The sequence below is a fragment of the Panthera pardus genome, unplaced genomic scaffold (assembly GCF_024362965.1).
Source record: "Panthera pardus isolate Hobbes unplaced genomic scaffold, ASM2436296v1 HiC_scaffold_24, whole genome shotgun sequence".
Classification (NCBI taxonomy): domain Eukaryota; kingdom Metazoa; phylum Chordata; class Mammalia; order Carnivora; family Felidae; genus Panthera; species Panthera pardus.
Genome location: NW_026526810.1, coordinates 133,393,645 through 133,413,110, shown reverse-complemented (window position 1 = coordinate 133,413,110; position 19,466 = coordinate 133,393,645). Strand labels below are relative to the sequence as shown.

General features: G+C 52.6%; 1 protein-coding gene across 1 annotated transcript in view; it reads left to right on the top strand.

Moving 5' to 3' along the window:
- Window positions 1-543: 543 nt before the first annotated feature.
- BCL11B (BCL11 transcription factor B) overlaps window positions 544-19,466 on the top strand; it is a 97,693-nt gene continuing 78,770 nt past the window's right edge. Inside the window, 2 exon segments of the mRNA XM_053889782.1 lie at window positions 544-686; window positions 14,198-14,566. Of these exon segments, the coding sequence (XP_053745757.1) occupies window positions 629-686; window positions 14,198-14,566 (427 nt within the window). The 5' untranslated portion in view covers window positions 544-628.

Below are 19,466 nucleotides of genomic sequence, written 5' to 3'. Positions count from 1 at the left end.
GTTTTCTTTGCTTTTTTTTCCTTCTTTTATTTTTTATTTGTTTGCATTTTTCTCCCTCCCCCCCACCCCACCCCCCCCCCCCACCTCCTGGTAGAAGTGCGCTTTCCACCTACCAGACCCTGAAAGAAAGTGTCAGGAGCGGTGCAAAATCCGGTTTAAGTTCAAGAAGACATTTGGAAGTCCAGGAGGCCAAGCAGTTTGAAGAAGTGTAAGCGATTTTTTTTTCCTTGAAAAGAATATATTTTTAAAGAAACCAGCCAGTCCGCGGCAAGCAACAGCAGATTTTTTTTTTTTGCCTCTTTCTCCTATTTTAGATCGAGAGATTTTTCTTTTCTTTTTTTCCTTCTCTTTTTCTTTTTGCAAACAAAGCAAAAAACAGCATAGAAGAAAGAGCAAAATAAAGAAGAAGAGGAGGAGGAAGAGAGGGCAAGAGAGGAAGGGGGAAAAAAAAAACACAAAACACCAACCCGGGCAGAGGAGGAGGCGCGGGCTGGCAGCGGCGGCGGGCGGCGGCGGCGGCGGGCGGCGGCGGCGGCGGGCAGCGGCAGCGGCGGCGGCTCGGACCCCCTCCCCCGGCTCCCCCCATCAGTGCAGCTCTCCGGGCGATGCCAGAATAGATGCCGGGGCAATGTCCCGCCGCAAACAGGGCAACCCGCAGCACTTGTCCCAGAGGGAGCTCATCACCCGTAAGTGTCCGCTGCGTGCGCGCCAGGGGCCGGAGGATGGGGCTCCGGGTGCCCGGGGCTGGGTACACCGAGCCGGGCGCTGCCGGGGCCGAGCGCCGGGGCCGCCCGCGGGCTCGCAGAGGCAGCTGCGTCGGCCCAGAGCATGGTGGGGGGCGGGGGGGCACAGGAAAGTTTCTTTGCAGCCCCGAGAGTCGGAGCGCTGCGCAGGCAGACGCGCCTCGGGCTCGAGGGCCTGCGGAGCGGGCTCCGGGCCGGGGAGGGGGCGCGCAGGCTGGAGGAGGTGTGTGTGCACGCGGAGCCCGGCTGGACGCTCGCCCCTCCGAGCGGCGTGTGTGGCGGCGGCGGCGCTGGTGGCGGGGTTTGGAGAGGAGGGGGAGGGGGCTGGGGGAGCGGAGGGGGAGGGGGGAGCCGGGAAGTGGGGAAAAGTTGGCGAGCGCGTGGGTCCGCTCTGACGGCGCGGGCGGAGGAGAGCGGGGTGCGCTCCGGCCTAGGGGAGATGCGGGGCTACGGGCCGCCGGCGGCTCCGAGTCCCCGGTCGCTGCACTCGGCCGGGCAGGGCGCCGGCCACGCCGCTCCTAGCATTCCGCCGCCGCCTTTCTCTCCCCTCCTCTTGCTATTTGCAAAAGAATCCAGCTGCGCGGCTGTTTGCTGGGCTCTTGCCTCCCCCCCCCCCCACACACCCCATTTCCCCACCTCCGTCTGTCTCCTGGGATGATCTTGTCTTCTATCCCCCACTCCAAAAAAAGGTGGGGGGATTGGGGGGCTGGTGAAAAAAACCCCGCCACGGGGAAAAAGAAGGATTGCCAGCCAGGATTGGTAAGACAGGGATGTGCTTGTAAAATAGGAAAAAGAAAAAAAAAAAAAAAAGAAAAAAGAAAAGGAGAGAGACCTATCAATCTCTTACCCATCTTTCTATCTCAGTATGTTTCATCTCGCTTCTCTAAATAAACAAGGCAGGTCGCCGTGGAAATCCGCCGGCTGAAATTCCAGCAAGGGGCCGGGCAGGCAAAGTCAGACAGCGGGGCAGAGACGCAGCAGTTTCCAGCGCCCCAGTTGGGTTTATTTAGAAAGGGGAAAAAGCGAGCGCGAGCCGGCCAGGTACGGTGTTTGCAGGGGAGCTCGCCCCGAGTGCCCGCACAGTTGCAGGGGGAAGGACGGCTCGCAGCGATCCCGGCCCGGCGCAGCCCGCGGGGCCGCTGATCCGCGGCGCGCGAACATCTCCCCGCGGTCCTTTCTCTCGCGGTGCCTACCTAGATCGCCGTTGCTTTCTTTCTTTCTTTCTTTCTTTTTTTTTTTTTTAATTGCAATAGAAATAAAACATCCTCAGGGTGCCATCGAGACCATGGAGAGGTTGTGTTCCTGGAATCGTCCGAGCACCTCGTCGGGCTGGGGCCGGGCAGCCCGCGCGGAGGGTGGAGAGGGGCTGCGCGCCCAGCCGCAGCCGAGGACTGGCTGCGGGGCGGCCGAGAGCCGAATATTTATGTTATATTTTAAAAAATTTAAATAAATAAATAAATATATAAAGGGGCTCTCCCCTCCCCTGAACACCCAGCATAGGAGCCATCTGCTCGGAGCATTTGCTGCTGCCGTCTCTCCTTTGTTACAGCAGATACATTAGTAAGAATTTGTGGATTTATTATTGTTTTTTTGGGGAGGGGAATAGATTTTAAAGCGGGGTTCGCCTTGGGAGAGGGATGCGTTTTTGGTGGGAGGGAACAGAACTTCCCTTTTATTTTGCACCATTGAAGACTCACTGGTTGCATTTAAAACAAAATGTTTTACAACCAGACTTGAGCATGGTTTGATTAAGGTCCCTTTTTGGCCGGTTGACATTCCGTCCTTTTACCAAGCCAGTAGCCATCAGCTTATGCCTCTGCACCCCCCACCCCCTTTAGATGGTGGACTGGTGGTTACAATGTCTATATTTGCAGAGGTTAATGTCTCTAGGAGGCAATTTGCCCCTCCATACCCTCTGTGTAATTGTGAGGGGTTTTGAGGAGGGGGAAGTTGAGGGGGGGTGTTCGGGCAGTGGGGAGCAGTCTTAGGGCTGCATTGCCAGGCTGGAAGCAGCGAAAGGAGTCGGGAGTGTTTGCAGTTGTGTTTAAGGGGGGGAAGAAGCAGGTAGGTTTGTTTTGCCTTTGCTCTCTCCTCCTCTGGCATTCCTGGGACAACAGGAGAAAGCCCTGGTCAGGAAGACTGGTGGCAGCTGGGCGTGGGGGACGAGGCGTGCCTGTGTTGGTGCTAGCAACATCCTTCCATCCTTCATTTGTTCCCCTCTGTCTCTCAGCCTTGCTCGGAGTGGTGCTGGGGACAGACAGCCGCTGGCTGCCACTGGAGCAGGGCTGGAGGGAGAGAGAGAGGCAAAGGAAAAGAGGGGCGAAGGAAATCTTGCCTGCCTTTCAGGGGCACATGGAGCTCAGGGCATGTGCAGGGGGTCAAGCAGAGAGAGTGGTCCAACCAGTTTTCAGACAAGGCTATTTATGATCAAAAAGCAGCTGGCTTTTCTGTTTGTCCTGTGTCACCCCGGGAGGTGGGAGGGGCAGAAAGGGGAATGGCAAGAATTAGATGCAGTTTAGGCTGCGTGGCCTGTGGAAGTGTCTCTACACAGTGATGCAGGAGTTGTGGGTTTAGGGTGCTGGAGAGCCCTGGCCAGCAAAATGAGTGCTGTCACAGCCCTGACCCGGGGTTCGCATTTTAGATTTTAAATGTGAAAGGAACTGCCCCAAATGTGCTGTGTCTTCAGTGGGGTGGCAGCCCGTGGTTCTTTAGAGACCATGCAACTTAGCATAACTGCTGGTCTGGGGAAACGGGAAGAGCACAGAAATAGCAGATAATCTTGGGCGGGGGGGGGGGGGGGGGGTGGTGGTGGTAGAAGAGCTCTGTAGTGAGCTGGTTAGATATACAGACAGGGAAGGAGAAAAGTATAAACCAGTGTGGGGGACAGCTGGGGATGGAAACCTGGGCTTCTGGTTTGTTTCAAAATATTTGACCCAGATGGGTATGGCTTTTAGAACCGGAGGACAGACACAGCTATTAATAAAAACAAACACAAAACAACACAGTGACAACAGTGAGGAGGGAAGAAGAAGGGGGCAGTGGCTGACCAGGCAGAGGGAAGGGTTGTGAGCCCGCTGTGCCAGACAGGGAGAGTAGGGGGAATGAAATGCAGTCCAGTCCATGAAGGAGCTCCAAGGCTTTTCAGAGAAAATAAGATGTCCATGGCAAATTATACAACCCTAGCGAAGGTGATTGTTCAACAACCTACCAACAGGTTTCCTTGGAAGATCAGTGATTTTCTGTATGAATTCACGATTTTGCAAAACAACTAGAGACCCAAGGTTTGACACGGGAAGTTAGGCTAACTGTGTTAATTTCACGGTTGCCTTTTAAATTGGGTTTTGCTGTGGCTGTGTGTTTTGGAGGTGGCTGGCTTCACAATGACCTTAACTCTCTGGGGTATAGTGTATCTCCAGTTGTCCACAGTCTTTCAAGATTGGGCCTCCGATAAATTTCACCAGCCATGGGCCCCTCTTTTTTTTGGGGGGGGGGGGCGGGTAGGGGGAGTGAAGTTTGTCTCCCACTCTGCACAGAAGGGAACCCCATATCATTAGAAGTGTGATATAAGTCAGCTGCTCTGATTCCACGGGAGAATAAAAATGTGTTCATCAGAGGTGTTATGCCAGGCTGATTTTATTCATTTGTAATTCACACCTGAGAGAAAACAGCCGTGAGCGTATTTTAACAACCCTTAATATTTTTAAAGGGTATTCTTTCCCTCCCTGAATATTATGTACATATGCATATTTCTTCCTTTAAGGGTGGGAGCTTGCTATCTGCCCGGACTTTGGCCTTGGCGATTTTTGTCTGGCCTTCAAAATATTTCGTAACAGAAAACGAATCATTTCTCAAGCGCCGGAGCGAATGCGGTGGCTTTGGTGAAGCCTTAGGAACATGGAGGGAGGCTGGGGTCAGACGGCTGGGGCGGGGACATTTCGCTGACCACAGTGCGGGACCAAAGGGGGCTTCCTGACGGAAGAGAAGGCCAGCTTTATTGGCGTTAGGTCTCCGGTCAGATGGAAACACGCAGAGCGGTTCGTTTACAGATGCCAGCTGCTGACTGTGGAGCGCACCAGTTTCTAGCGTCTTACCACAAGCGAGCTCTCGACGCTTTGAGCTTAGAGCATGTCTTCGACCAGCCTTTCCTTTTTTTCCTTTTTCATCTCCCTTCCTGATTGCTTTGCCATTCTCTGTTGCTTGTTGTGATAAAATACTTTTCCAAAACAAACTTTCAGTTGAATTGGCTTCTGGTTGATGGCAAGCCTGAAACGCCGCGCCGTGCCTGGTGCCACTTGGCAGCTAGGGGGAGCTCGGTGCCCGTGTCATGCCTTGCGCCTCGCTACAATGGGCCAGGAGCGAGCTTCCGTGGGTTTCCACCCGCTGCCGCAGCACTTTGCATTGCTGCTGCAAAATGTCTTAAGTGTGAAGTTGTAATATTGATTTTCCTGCAGAGATTCGAGCGGGACAAAAAATGAGAATATAAGTTTGAGAAATCATTTTCAAGCTATTGGCATTGATTTACAAGCCCTCACTAGGCAGATGGGGGACCTTTTTCTTTTTTCTTTTCCCGATTTTTTTTTTTTTTTTAAACAGTTAGAATGGTTAGTTCGAACGGGTGCGTTTCCCCCTATTAGTCTGTGGTCCTTGACTTTCTGCAAATTCCATTAGGCTCTTAAGGCATCCGTGATCAGATTGAGGGCGGGACTCCCGGGAAGAGTATACATCATTTTGTCCATTTCTGTGTTGTATGTCAGAGACCCGGGGAACAGTCGAGAATCACTGCTTTTGGGAGTCATGCTCCTAAAACAGCTTGATGAATGGAAATCCTTTTAGCTCAGGTTTTATAACACTTGGATTCTCAATTCCATTTATTAGGTAATGTTCCCACTGTACTAAGGGAAATAGCACCATTCCCCAAAGATATCAAATGCCAACTCAAATAATGTGTAAAACTTTGTTTGGAAGGAGTATAGGCTTGCTAGACCCAGCGTTGCTAATACCTTTCACCCCCAACAGTGCCTTAATGGATGGCTCTTAATGAGACTCTTTCTCTCCTAAACGTGTAATTTAGTGCTGGGGCATATATGTGCTTTTGATCACGGGGTTTCTGGATCTATAATGTCTTCTCCAAGTTCAAGAAATCTGCAGGACAGCACAGTTAACCCCGAGTCTTGTGCTTGAGTTCAGTATATGGGCAGAAGAGGTTGCCCTGAGACTGGAAGGAGTGCTTTTATTCTAACCTGAAAGAGAAATAAATTAGGTCAGACAAAAGCCTAGTGCTGTCATCAGCTGAGAAAGAGGCTTCACTCTCCAGTGCGGAGGGCCAGCAATTTATCTGAAGATTTCTCTACTTCATTCAATGTTTGAATTGAGCCAGTCGCGAGCATATCGCGGCTCATTTGACAACTCAAGATGAAGTGGCACAGTCACCTCACAGCCTTGGGCTGGGCAGTGGCCTTCGGCCTGCAGAATATCGTTAAAAAAATTCAGTTTAGAAATAGCCAATCCTTCACCTTGGAACTTGGGAGAGTTTCACGAGCTGTAACTAAACACGAACTGCAGATATGACGGTGCTTGACAAAAACGATGTATGTGGGGAGGGTAGAGATGGGGTTCTTGACCTTTGGGGACGGCCTCCTGCATCCCGTGTGGCTAGAGGAAGGCCCCTCTGACTGTCCCGTTAGGGCCTACTTTTAGCGGAAGCTCTCTGAGGACTTGGGACTCCAGGTTTAATGCTGGGGGTCACATCTGGGAGGACAAGCAAAAATAAACGCTCCTTGGGGACTGCACCCAGCACCACACGGTCAAGTTGCTGATGCCGGCTGAGCATCCTTCTCTGAAGGTGGCGTTAGCTGTAGGCACACTGACGTATTTTTTCATGGGGAGAGGGCACAGAGAGATACTGAGAATGAATGAATGTCACCCAGCTGCTCTGAGTATGGCTTTGTCGCTTCGCAGTGCTCTCCATTTACTCAAATGATCGGGTCTGGGGTCCTGCGTGCCCTGTGGGCCCCCCCCCCCCCACCCCGTTCCCTCTTCCCACAGATCTCTCTTCCTTTCCAGGGAGGCAGTGAGATCTGCTCGTGTTCTGGTCCCCATTTCTCTACCCCTCCCCAAGAAAAGCTGTTTGTTGATTGCCTCTTTTGAGCAGTACTTTCCCCAAGGCGTGTATAAAAAGTGCCAACAGCAGGCTATTTGGAGACCCGCCGAAAGCACAGGGACACACTTTTTTCGTCTACTGCACGAGCCAGTGCGGGGGGGGGGGGGGGGCGCGGGGGGTGGGGAACAGCATCGGTTTTACTGGCAAAAGTGACACCAGATCGAGGTTTGATTAATGGTGCTGCGTTCACCGGGACTTTGCGTCCGGCATTTTGACACACGCAAGTCTTTTGTGTAGTTGCTGAAATTCAAGAAATTCATTCTTTCTTTCTTTCTTTTTTTTTTTTTTCCCTCCAAGAGAGCTGATAATCTGCTTGGGTGTTGAATTAGCCAGCCCGAGTTATTTTACTAGAGTGAAATCCCAGACCACACAAAATTAAGTAACTTCAAAGTAAAAAAAAAAAAAAAAAATCCTCTGTTGTATACAACTTTTTTTTATGACCTCCTTCCACTGAACTGCAGAAATACAAATACATTTGTGAATGTGCTGGTGAGTTCTCTACTAAAACAACGCGCATAATGACTCGAGAAAGTTGAATGCCAGTGTTGCTGTGATTAGCGTGTGCTTCAGAAATGGATGTGCTGCTAAGAAAAAAAAAATTTTTTTTCATGGGGTCATGTTTAAATTTCTACCTTGGAAAGGAGATGTTGAAATGGCTTCTGTCCTTCCTCTGTCGCTCTCAGCCTCAGAGAATGTCCTCCGGCTAAAGGCTTACAGGCTGGTGTCCTGTAAGGGTCCTTCTTTTCTTCTGCTTAGCACCTTTGAAAAAGCATAGCATTAAATAAAAACAAATCTCTTCATTTGGCCTCAAAGCGTGCTTTTATATCCTGTCATTACGAGCCCTGTTGTGGCTCTGCAGATTTAAGGCATTTGCAGCTCTGTGGACTCTGCTGAACGTGCTTGGAAGGGTTTCTATGGTGGGTAAATCTTTTTTCTTTCTTTCTTTTTTTTTTTTTTTTCTTTTAAAGCAACTATTTTATTTATCAAAACATAGGTCACTCCATTCCTCTGGTTTTGTGGAGTTGGCTTTTTATTAGTAACCTTTTTAGTCATGGACAGGATCTGTGAGCGCACCTGAACGCTGTTTTCTTTATTCATTTCGCCCTTTTTTTTTCTTTGGCTGCCTTTGAATGTGTGAGACCAGGCCCCCTGAGCTCAGTTTTTGGAGTTCTGGAGAGGTGGATGCGGTGGGGGGAAGGGAAGGTCGGGTGATGGTCTGTAGTGCAAGTTGGGGTGTTTTTTCAAGGAGCTGTTGTTGACACCAGGCTGGGGTGTGTAGGGCAGTGTGTGCATGTGGGGGGGTCCTCCTCCCACCCTCAGACCTCCCCATCCAGCCTCTGTCACAGGGCTGGGTGACTGAGATTCTTCCTGTACCCCCAACAGGAATCCCCGCCTTCCTGGAATGCAGGCCAGACTCAGGCCTTCCCCTGCAGGCCCCGTCAGCCAGACCCCAGGTCATGTCCACGGGTTGCCCAACAAGGGCAGTGTCTTCACAGTCTTCTCCCTGTCTTCCTACCCGGCTGCCAGAAATCGCGACAGTTTCGCTGGAGGCTCCAGCTGGGGTTGGTGTGGAGCAGAAGGGGCCTGGTGGGGTGGTGGCCCCCGCGTGCGCCCGCCCTGACAGCGGATTTGAGGGCGGTAGACAGGAGGCCTTTTTGGAGCATCTGGGAGAGGCACAGGGTCTCGGCCAGCAGCTCTGAGACCTGGACCGGCTGCACTGCTCAGTCCTCCCGAGGAGGGCAGGGGGTCAGGTGAAGGAGCTCACCTGTGCCAGGCGGCCTGCTTATACCTGCCAGGCTGTGTCCTCCCAGGGCCAGAGGCCGCCCTCGGCCTTGCTGGCTGCAGGAATTCGGTGGGCAGATGGGGCTGGGGCTCCCACCCTCAGACGTGTTCTAACCCCTCCTGGCCCCGTGAGGCCATTCCTCCTAACGCATGCCTGGCTGGGGTGACGTTCTGCTCTTATCTCGGCTGCCTCTGCCGGGCACTTCATTATTCCCAATGTTCGGAAGAACTTCATAAAACCTCTTGTCGTGCCTTTAAGCGCCATCTAGTCATAGATTATTTTCTCCACCAAGAATTGATTCCTTCTCTCTCCCATCCACCCGTCTCCTTCCTCCCCTCCCCACGGTTGTTATTTTCTCTTGGATCCAATAAATTAAAAATTGATGGCAGCTCAGAAAGTGTTGCGCTCCGTCGAGTGTGCGTGTTGGTGGCGGTGGCGGTGCCGCCTGGAGTCTCAGCCCCTCCCGGAACGTTCTCGGGGAGGAGAATGAAAAGATCCCTTCACAGATTATTGGTGAGCATGGCTTCCGTCTTCGTAGGAAGCAGGTGTAAAGTCTCCAGTCGGACGCAGAGCTCTGGCGGACAGATGCTGAACATTTCTCGTAAACGCGCGTACACATCATGATGGCGGCCGTGACGTTGGTGGCACACGATTTTAAGAGCCTGGCACCCCTCCCCCCACATCCTTCTCCTACCCACTCCCCCATCACCGAAACAATAATTCTTCATGGGTTTCTCTTGGACTGGGGCTTAGCGGTTAGGGATTTGGATTTGAATCGGTGCAGGGTAAGGGCGACATGGGCCTGTGTGCTGTATGTGAAGCAATGCACACACACTCTGGGGACAGCAGGCGGTCGGCCCCTTGGCTGGAATCCCCCAAAGGGCAGGTGCATGGGCAGTTGTTACAGATGGACCAGGGCGGGTGGGGCCCTTGGAGCCCTGCGTGTGGGGGAAATCACTGGCCAGGTAAGGCCCTGCTAAGCCTCTGCAGCTGCTGGGGGGTCCTGTTGGCTGCTTGGCCGGGTCGGTGTTAACGATGTCTTTCCATTTCTGTCTTCTGCCCCAAATTCCTTCCCAGCGGAGCTAAGGCATGGGGGAGTTTGTCTTAGGCTCAAGCGCTTCCCCATCTACTTGACAACAAATAACCATTATTATTTGCGAACCCTGATTTCATTGCTTCTAAATGCGTTTATCAGCTGGGAGGAGGCCTACCCTTGTAAATAAAATGTGGTTTTGTTGTAAAAGAAAATTAACTCTGTGTGTGTGTGTGTGTGTGTGTGAGAGAGAGAGAGAGAGAGAGAGAGAGAGGCAGGATATGTATTTGTCTGGGAGCTTTAGGATTTCGTAGTTCAGAACTCACCCCAATGTGACAGCTGACCCTGCGTCCACTCGTTTTTCCTCTTAATAAGTCAAACATTTTAGCAATCCCTGTACTTTATTCGGCTCATAATAGTGAGAGCAGCAAGCAGTATTTTCCAGAGCCGCCTGACAGTTGGGGAGCTTTTCACGAAAGCAGAAATCCTCCCAGAGGAAGGACCTCATCTCTGCCTCCTTTCCTTAAGGCCTGAGTTTGCCGGACAAGGCAGCCTGAGGGGCTGGTTTGTTGGGTGGGTCTGGGAATTCGAAAAGCTGTTTTTGTTGTGTGTCTTTTCTCTCTCCTGGTGGTTTGTTGTCTCTGGGTGACCGTTTGGGCCGCTCAGGCTCTTCCAGCAGAGGCATGGGGTCAAGGAGCTTTGTGGGGCCCTGAGGCTCCAGGTGCCCGCAGGACAGGGAAAGGAGGGTTCCCGGAGGGCCAGACGTGTCTCCCTTTGCCCTTCCTTGAGCGTGGCCAAGTGGCTTTTTCTCCTTTTATTTCTTCCAGCGTTGATACGGTTCTAAGAAGGGACGCACACGCGCGCGTGCACACGCACCCCACACACCCGGCTTGGTATCCGCCTGTCGGCGGAAATGAAACCACAGCCCGTCTTTGGGGGTGTCTCCGAGGGCTGTGAGCACAAGCCTCCAGGCTCAGCCAGCTGTCTCGGTCCACCCCCTGCGACCCAAAACTTGACAGTTGAGGGGTTCATGCTGACTCCGTTCCCTGAACTTTGGGGGTGATGTTGCCACCTTCCTGGGAAGTATCTCACCCGGCAGGGCCCCACACCCCAGGGCTGGAGAGAGGAAACCCCATTCTTGGAGCTGTCATCTTTGAGTTTGACTTTCAACACTGACAGTGGGAGGGAAGATTTGTTTGTTTCTTTTGCCCCTGGCCCTCCCTAGGAGGCCGCTAGCTGGGCCCTGGGCCCTGGGTCTGGGAAGTCCGGGTTCAGAGCTGTTCTGTGGGACACCCTGCAGGGCTGGCTGCCCAGGAGGCTTGGCTGCAGGGGGGGGGCTGGGGGGAGGGGCGGTGCCCAGAGTCATGACTGCAGCACAGTGAAGGATTTTGGATACTTTCAAACTCGGTGCAGGGGATTCACAGGGCCTGCTGCATGAGGAAAGTGAAAAGGCGGAGAGAGCCAAATAAAGGAAAGAAAACCAGATGTTGCCAAAAAAAAAAAAAGAGAGAGAGAGAGAGAGAGGTTGAGAGAGAGAGAGAAAGGAAAAAAGTGCTGGTACCCAGTCCTTAGCAAAGGATAGTAGGCAGAGTCAGGAGCTTGGGGACAGGCAGGCTTCCTTGACCTTTGCTAATTCTGAAAGAAGTCTGTGTTTCTTTTGAATTAAAGGGACGAATTGAAATTACGTAGCTTAAACCCTGGGAGCAGAGAGGAGGTGTTGGAGCTTTCTAGAGCTCCTCCCAGGGGAGCGGACAGACAGGGCCGAAAAAGTTAATGAAAAGCAAAACAAAACACAACAAGGAAAAGAAAGATTAAACTATTGAGCGGCAGGAAACGCCTCCTGGTCCTCAGTGAGGATGGTCACGCTGGAAGGGTGGCCGCCTCGGTGACGGTGACGCAGCAACGTTGCCAGGCCTACTTGCGAGTGGCAGTTCAGACAGGACCGGGTCCGGCCACCCTTCCCACCACGGAGCTTGGAGCTTGCCCCGTCTGTCGGAATGCTCTGTTTCATTTTGTACTTTTTTTTTTTTTTTTTTTGCTTTTCATCTCATTTCCTTTGTGCTTCTCTCCTTTTTTTTTTTTTTAACAAAACAATATTTTGACATCCTCCTCCCATTTATTAGAGCTCCCTCTCTAGAAATGGCGCACAATACATCCTTATATTTCTAAAGAACTGTTTTCACAGCCCTCTCCTTTGGCTCTGAAATTATGTATATGTAATTGGTAATTAAAGGTGCGAGCTTTTCAATATAAACAGTATTGCTCAATGTTAGATCATTAAAGGGAAAAGAAGCACCGAATAATTACCTTTTACATTCTGACAAACCGTTCGCAGGAATCTGGGTCCCCCCTACAACCACCGTTCGGGCGTGAGGGTTGTGATTACATTTGAGCCATACCAAAGCATCTTTTCATAAAATAAATTGGTAAATTAATTATGTATCCAACTCCTTTTTAAGTAAATTCTTGATTTCTTTCTTTTTTCTTTTCTTTTCTTTCTTTCTTTCTTTTTTTTTTTTAGAGTGTAATTAATGGTTCCCAGGGCTGGCTTGGTGAAAACTGTTTCTCTTACCTTTTAGGTTCTTTGTGTTAGAGGTATGCCGGCAACAGATTTAGGATTTCCTCATCCTCGTGGTATTTTTGTGCTGCCATGGGTCTAATGCATGTCTCCGTGTAATTCACGGGGGAATCTGTCTGTTTTTCTGTAACCACAGGCAGGATCTCAAATCGTAACTTCCCTTCCCAGCAACACCTGCGTATCAACCTGTCCACGCGGGTTCGACCATGTTCTGTGGATTACACTGCCCGTTCTAGATTCAGCATCACCCGTGGACTCTCACAGGCCCTGAAGAAGCTGTGTTTAGAAAATACAGAACAGTGATTTATATGGAGGATAGAAGATGCCACAGAATTTTTTCCTTAAATTATCTGTTCTTTGGCTCTGGCCCGTCAGTAACTTCACTGCCACGGAATGTGTTTTCCTCCCTTCCATTCCTTCTCTCTGTTCCTCTGTGGTTTTCATCATCCCTCACTAAATACCATACAACTGAAAATTTACCTGCCTCCTCGGGTCGCAGACCTCTGGCTGTCCCTTGGCTTTTCTGAGGACCCCGACACTTGCTCTGTCTTTACGACTAAGTCGTTGGCTCCTGAAAAATTACAACCCAAGTTTGCTCAGACCCCGAGGGAGTGTGCAACCTCGTTGCCCACTTCCCTTATTTATGACACTTTCGGCTGCCGAGCCCTCCAGTTTTCCCCCTGGGTGTTGCTGCTTTTTGAGGCATTTATTGGCTTCAAAATATTTGGGTCCTATGTCCCCTACAAAAAAAAAAGAAAAAAAAAAAAGGAAATATATCTGCTGCTAAAGAAACGTGAAAATGTACAGCCCATTGAAAGTGTGGCTTGTCATCTGCCAAGAAATGCGTTTGGAGCCTGAACAGTTTTTTTTTTGTTTTTTGTTTTTTTTCCTTTTCTTTTTCTGGGAGTGAAAATAAAACCAACCAACAAAAAGGACAGTGGGGGAGTTGATGAGTGTTGGGAAATCTACAAAGTGGTGGAGGGCTGACCAGGAGCAGGGTGTTTGGCAGGAAAGCCGGCTCCCTCTTTCAGCCAGCCGACTCTCTCGGCGTCCTTTCCCCGGCATTGTGTTTTTCTTCAGCATTTCTTTTTGAACCAACACTCACTTGTTGCTTTCTGAGCATGCGGGCTTCTTTCTCTCCTAAGGACTGGCTGCCTGACGCCCGTCTGGGGTTCTGCTTTCTTGTCTGGGGTGCAGCCAGGTCTGAGGTAGAGGAATACAAGCAAGGCTCCCATGAATGGGGAGGACATGAATGAACGCTGGAAGGGAAGGGGGGAGGGGCGGCCGAGCCAGCCCAGGCAGGGGGAACCGGCTGGAAGCTCTCAGCCTCGGCTGCCCACTGGAATCACCTGAGGAGTCTTAAAAAAACAAAAAGACAATCTGACTTTTGGATCTCCCTGTAACTGGTCTGGGCTGCCGTCTGAGCACTGTGTGTATATGTGTGTGTGTGTGTGGGGGGGGGGGTGTTCGGAGCTCCCCGGGTGATTCTCAGAGGATGTAAAGCGGGAGAGACTCGTCTCTAGCTTGAAGCACTGGGCTCGTGACACTGAGCCTCTTGTGAAAGCGGGATGGGTGTTCTGTGCACGCGCACGTGTATGTGTTTACATGCTATGTCGTGGGGGGGGGGTGCAGGGAGGGGGGGAAATCGACAGCAAATAAACTACAAAGCAGTCAGTTCAGCAGTAAGTTAAGCAACAAACGGGAGCTGCGGAGTTGCTCCTGGGGCCTCAGTTTGCCCATCTGTGGCTTCCAGGGGTCATGCACGGACTTGGTGAACTCTAGTATCCTGCAGCGGAGGGGCCCCCTCTTGGTGGGGAAGGGTTGGGATGGCCGAGGGGTGCCTGTGATTGCCTAAGCCCATCTCTGTCTTCTCTACCCCCCTCTCCTCTCTCTCTTCCAGCAGAGGCTGACCATGTGGAGGCCGCCATCCTCGAGGAAGACGAGGGTCTGGAAATAGAGGAGCCCAGCAGCCTGGGGCTGATGGTGGGTGGCCCCGACCCTGACCTGCTCACCTGTGGACAGTGTCAGATGAACTTCCCCCTGGGGGACATCCTGGTTTTTATAGAGCACAAGAAGAAACAGTGTGGCGGCAGCCTGGGTGCTTGCTATGACAAAGGCCTGGATAAGGGCAGCCCGCCGCCCTCTTCGCGCTCCGAGCTCAGGAAAGTGTCCGAGCCGGTGGAGATCGGGATCCAGGTCACCCCCGACGAAGATGACCACCTGGTCTCGCCCACGAAAGGCATCTGCCCCAAGCAGGAGAACATTGCAGGTATGGAGCGTTGCACCGGCCAGGGCACCGCTGCAGCCACCTCCCGGGTCCCATGCCTGCCTCCCCCCTCGCTGTGCCGGGGGCCGGTACCGGGAGGATCTGGGGCCTACGGGGATAGGACCACCAGCCAGGGCTGGCCCTTTCTGAGGGGCCACTGTCTGGGTGACTCTCAGGACGAGACAGGGCCTGGGGCTTAGAGAGGCACAGCTGGCCGCTGGTGGCTTTGCTTTTGGCAGTGAGACTGTGTTGTGGGGCCTAGTCCATAGGTGGCCGGGAGTACGGAATGGAAATTCGGAAGGCTAACTGGCCCTCGGTTTGCTGGTGTTCTTGGCTCAGTCTCTGGCTGTGCAGCCAGATAGTCTTGGGTTGGCGTCTGTGTTCACGACTTGGACAAATCAGTTTTTCCATCTCTGAAATGGAGCTGAGGAGACCTATCTCCGTAGGGTTGTTGTGAGGTGGGATGAGATGTGGCCTGAGGGGAGGGCCTGGCAGGCGCTTTGGAACAGGAGCCCTCGTCTCCTCCTCTTCCTCTCTCTGGCCTCAGATTCCCATCTGTAAAAAGAGGTGATCTCAGAGGCCCCTTCTGATGTTGCCTGATCCTTCCAGGAGGTCTAAGGAAGGGGCCGTGGGGACGTGTTGGAGCACCGCGCCCCTCCCCTTCGGCATGCCCACCCAGCTGACCACCTGGACGAGCAGGGGTCGGGTTGCGTCCTCCAGCTGGGTCTGCTCGCCACAGTGAATTGGCACCCTCCGGGCCGTGGCCGCGGCACACCAGAGCCTCGTCCGGGGAGCCCACGCTCCGTGCCAGCTTCTGGTTCGTACTTCTGAGCCTGGGAGGCCCAGCAGAGAAAGAGGGCCTTGGTTGCCCGTGTTCCCTGGAACCTACAGAAAGATGGCATCAGGGTGCCTGCAGATGAGGGTTCGGATCCTGCCGGTTGACATTGGACAAGCTGCTTCATGAGTCTAGGACTCAGTTTCCTCATCTGTTAACAGTGGGTGAAAATACTGGTGGGCCTGGTGTCAGGACTGAATGAGCAAGGGGCTCCGTAAATGCTTTGCTAGCGGAACTTTCCCACCGGGGTCCCCTCTGGTGCCTCAGTGGGCGAGTAGGTGCCGGCTGAGTTTTCGGCATGGCAGCTAGCGGAGGTGCTGGAGGGACCGAGGCTCTGGGTGCTCCTCCTCGGAGGGTGGGCCTGCTGGGGCAGAGGGTCCCATCACCCAGGAGGCAGTCAGGGCGATGCAGCAAGCAAGCCACCTGGCAGCTTGGAGAGGTTGGGCCTCAATGTGCCCATCTGTAAAATGGGATGAATGAGCTCTCTCTTGGGAAGAGACTGTGGTTGTGTGCAGACTCCCACTGGCACATGCCGGGTGCTGGGGAGACCCCGTCAAATCCTACTGGCCTGTGGGCTTTGCCTTCTGGTGGGGGTCCTGGAGTGACCCCTCTCACGCTGTCAAGTTGCCAAGGGCTTTGAGGAGAATGTCCAAACGCGCTCAGGGCCGTGGTCACGTAAACCCCGGTTTCTCAGAATGCCCTGTGGAGCTTAGCGATGCTGCCTTCGTTAGGGTTGGAACCTCCGGTCGAGAAAGGTGCTGGGTCCCTTAGGTTGGTGTTGTTGGTGTTTCCGTGGCTTTCTTTTCTTTGACACTGGGGGCGTAGTTTTCTCCAGTAGAATAAACACCTGGCGTCAGTGTCCACAGACCTTTCTGGCACGGGGGGTGGGGGGGGCTTCTGCCCATGAGACTCTGGTCCCTACTACTGTTTCAATGGATGGAAAGGCATTTTGCTTTCACCAAAATCCATCCGAATCCTCGTTTTACGTTGAAAGTATTTCCCAGCGAGAGCCTGCCGATCACTGTGGGCAGGTTTGTTTAAGAAAGCCACTGAATGTGATTTCATAAAAGGCAAAAGTTAATCTGCAAGGCGGCTTTGTCCTCATCCCCCCACCCCTCCCCGCGCCCCTTTTCTCGGGTTCTAATACTGCAGCAGCCTACAGTATTTTTATTTTATGTGTGACGAAAGATATTCTTGGCCTTTTCTGTTCAGCAACAGGACGAATGGATTTCTTCATTCTCGAAGAAATATGTAAAATAATCCCTTAGAAGTCTAAAGAGATATGTTTGTTCAAAGCATTTAAAATGTTATTTTAATCAAAGGCACAAAACAGTCTCCATGCTGTGTCAGCTGAAGACAACCACGATGTCTAAAGACATCATGCTTTCTTTCCAGTCTCCCTTTTCCCTTTTTCCCCTCCCCACTTGGGCACCAACTTTTCTTTTTCTCCTTCCTCTTCTTCTTCTCCTTCTTCCCCTCCTCCTCCTCCTCCTTCTTCTTCTTCTTCTTCTTCTTCTTCTTCTTCTTCTTCTTCTTCTTCTTCTTCTTCATTTAATAAAAAGGAAAAGATTAAAGAATAAAACTTCAGTGGCTCCAATGTGTAAAGGAATTTAATATGGTGGGAGCATTAATTATTTTAGCTTAATTGAATTCTGAGGACTTGCATTACTTGCATTTCTGTAGACAAGCCCTGTTTATTATTTCTCTGTGTAGATTAACAGTAAAGGAAACACAGATAACTTTCAGTTATTTATTGTAAAATAAATGTGTCAATTCATGTGTAAAGCAAGCTGCTCAAAGATAATTGAGTCTTTATATTTTAAGAGGGGGACTAGGAATCACAGGCGCTTCTCCGCCCGGGCTTCCGGAAATCCGCACAGCTGCTGCCCAGGCCCGTGGCACCGCTGGCCTCGCCCGGGCCTCCCCTGTTCCTGCTTCCCGTCTGTGCCGGGGAGGGATGCGCTCGAGCCCGTCCGTGCCCCGCTGTGCTTCCCAAGGCCGGTTGCCGGTGAGCCGGTGGCTGTTAACCTCTTGGGTGTTGGTCTCTGGCTTGGCTGTCGCGAGTGAGGTGCTCATGGTGACCCCGAGTGCCTTTTCTTTCCTGGAACCAACAGTCTGTGTGTTGTCCAGACGGGTTCTAGCCCTCCATGCTTCCAGAGGCGGGGATCCTGAGATGGAGGGGCGGGGCTGGCCTGTAAATATGTGGGCTCCCTTCCACCTGCACGGCCGGCCCCCCCCAGGGTGAGATGGGGGTTGAAATTCGGTCAGTCATTGCACCCCGGTAGGACTCTGGATCAGCCCTTTCCTTGGGACACTGCAGTTTGGAGATGGGCATAAAAGGAGTAGTTAATTATTTCTTTTCTTTTCTTTTTTTTAATGATAGAGAAGTAGGAGAGTGGCAGGAGGAACTTTCTGGACTTTGTATCCTGGAGGGCGTTCATTCTTCGTTCATTCATTCATTCATTCGTTTATTCATTTACTAAACAAGCACCTGTTGCTCTTCCCCTGCCCAGAGCCTCCCCACCTGGCCAAGGGGTGACAGAACCCCCAGGGGGTGGGAGCATGGCCTTCTGGGCTGCTTCTCTGTCCCCCTTGGGGGACATGGTGGAGTATGAGTAGGTAGCAACCTCACTCTTGATGTGTGCAGTTACGGCCCTGGGCCCTGCACCTTGGCCGTGTGCTGTGGCCAGGGGAGGTCCATGGTGCCTGTGTCTGAGGCCCATCTGGGGACAGATGGGTGGGGGCGGGGGGGGCGCTTGGGCAGAGGTGGGGGCTTCGGCCTGGAGACCCCACTCAGGGCAGGCGTCTGCCTCTGTAGGAGTTCTTCACATTTCCTAAGTCCCTTTCCCACTACATTCTCCCACCTGTGCGGAGGGTTCTGATGGAGCTGGGAGGTGAGGGTAGCAGATCCTGGGGTGGGGGGAGGGGGAGAGGAGGTGGGTTCCGTGGTTTGCAAAGAGCGGGAGTCTCTGAACCGTTATCTGGGACGGGTGACTTGAGGAAGGGTGGGGAGAAGGGGGCTTGGGGTGCTTGGGGCTCTCAGCTTGCACCAGGGAGGCCACGTGCTGCCTGCCAGCCTTGGCCGGGTGACCTGACCTTCCAAGCTGCAGTTTCCTCACCCAACAGTAACTGTGGGGCACGGATGATGCGTGCCTGGCACCCGGCCCACGTGCTGCGGCCTCCCGCCCTCCTCCTCCTCCTCCCCCTCCTCCTCCTCCTCCTCCTCCCTTGCTGGTGCTGTTACCCCAGCTCCATCGTTCCCTGCTGTTAGCGGTGCTAAAGTAGGCCTTCCAGGAACTGGGGAGAAACTTCCATTGGGCTCGGAGAATTCCGCCGTGGGAAACCGAGTCCGCACAGCTGTTGTGTGTCCCTCTCCCCCAGTCATCTTTGGTCACGTTACTGTCGCGTGGTGACCGCTCGGATAGCGGGTCACTCTGGGGAGGACCGTGGGCAGCATGGGCTTTGGTGGCGGTCGGGAGGGGTGCGATTCCAGAACCCACCCAGGCAGGCCGCCTCACTTTTCTGGGCCTCGGGTTCCTCCCCGTACCTACTTTTCAGTCCCATGCCAGGGACGGACGGAGGCCTATAGGGCACCCACCTAATGCAGGGTCCCCCTGCAGCCAGATGCCTGACAGGCGGAAGCTTCTAAAAAGCTTTCTAAAAGAGCGTGGATCCTGCTTGAAAGCACGAGGTGTTTGCTCCTCAGTGAGAATCTTGAAAACTCACCTGGGGTATCTCTCTCAGCCATTTACACCGATTCCTCCTTAGAAATCCCCATTTTATAGCCACTGGAGGGAAGGCTCTTGATCACAGGTAATTCGTTTTTACGTGTTATCACCCCTTCCATAACCAAATGGAGCTGTAACCGGAGGAATGAGCCATCAGCTGTCAGTCATAGGTTTGCCTTTTGCCTTTTTTCCCCGTCCTTTCCCCAAACCCCAAATGTCAGATTTCTGGAGAAATGCAGGAGGCAGGCAGCGGGTGACAGGAGGTGGCAGATCCCCCTGGGCTGGAAGGAGCAGGCAGTTCTCTGCTGCGATGGCCCCACCCACTCTGCACATCTTCATC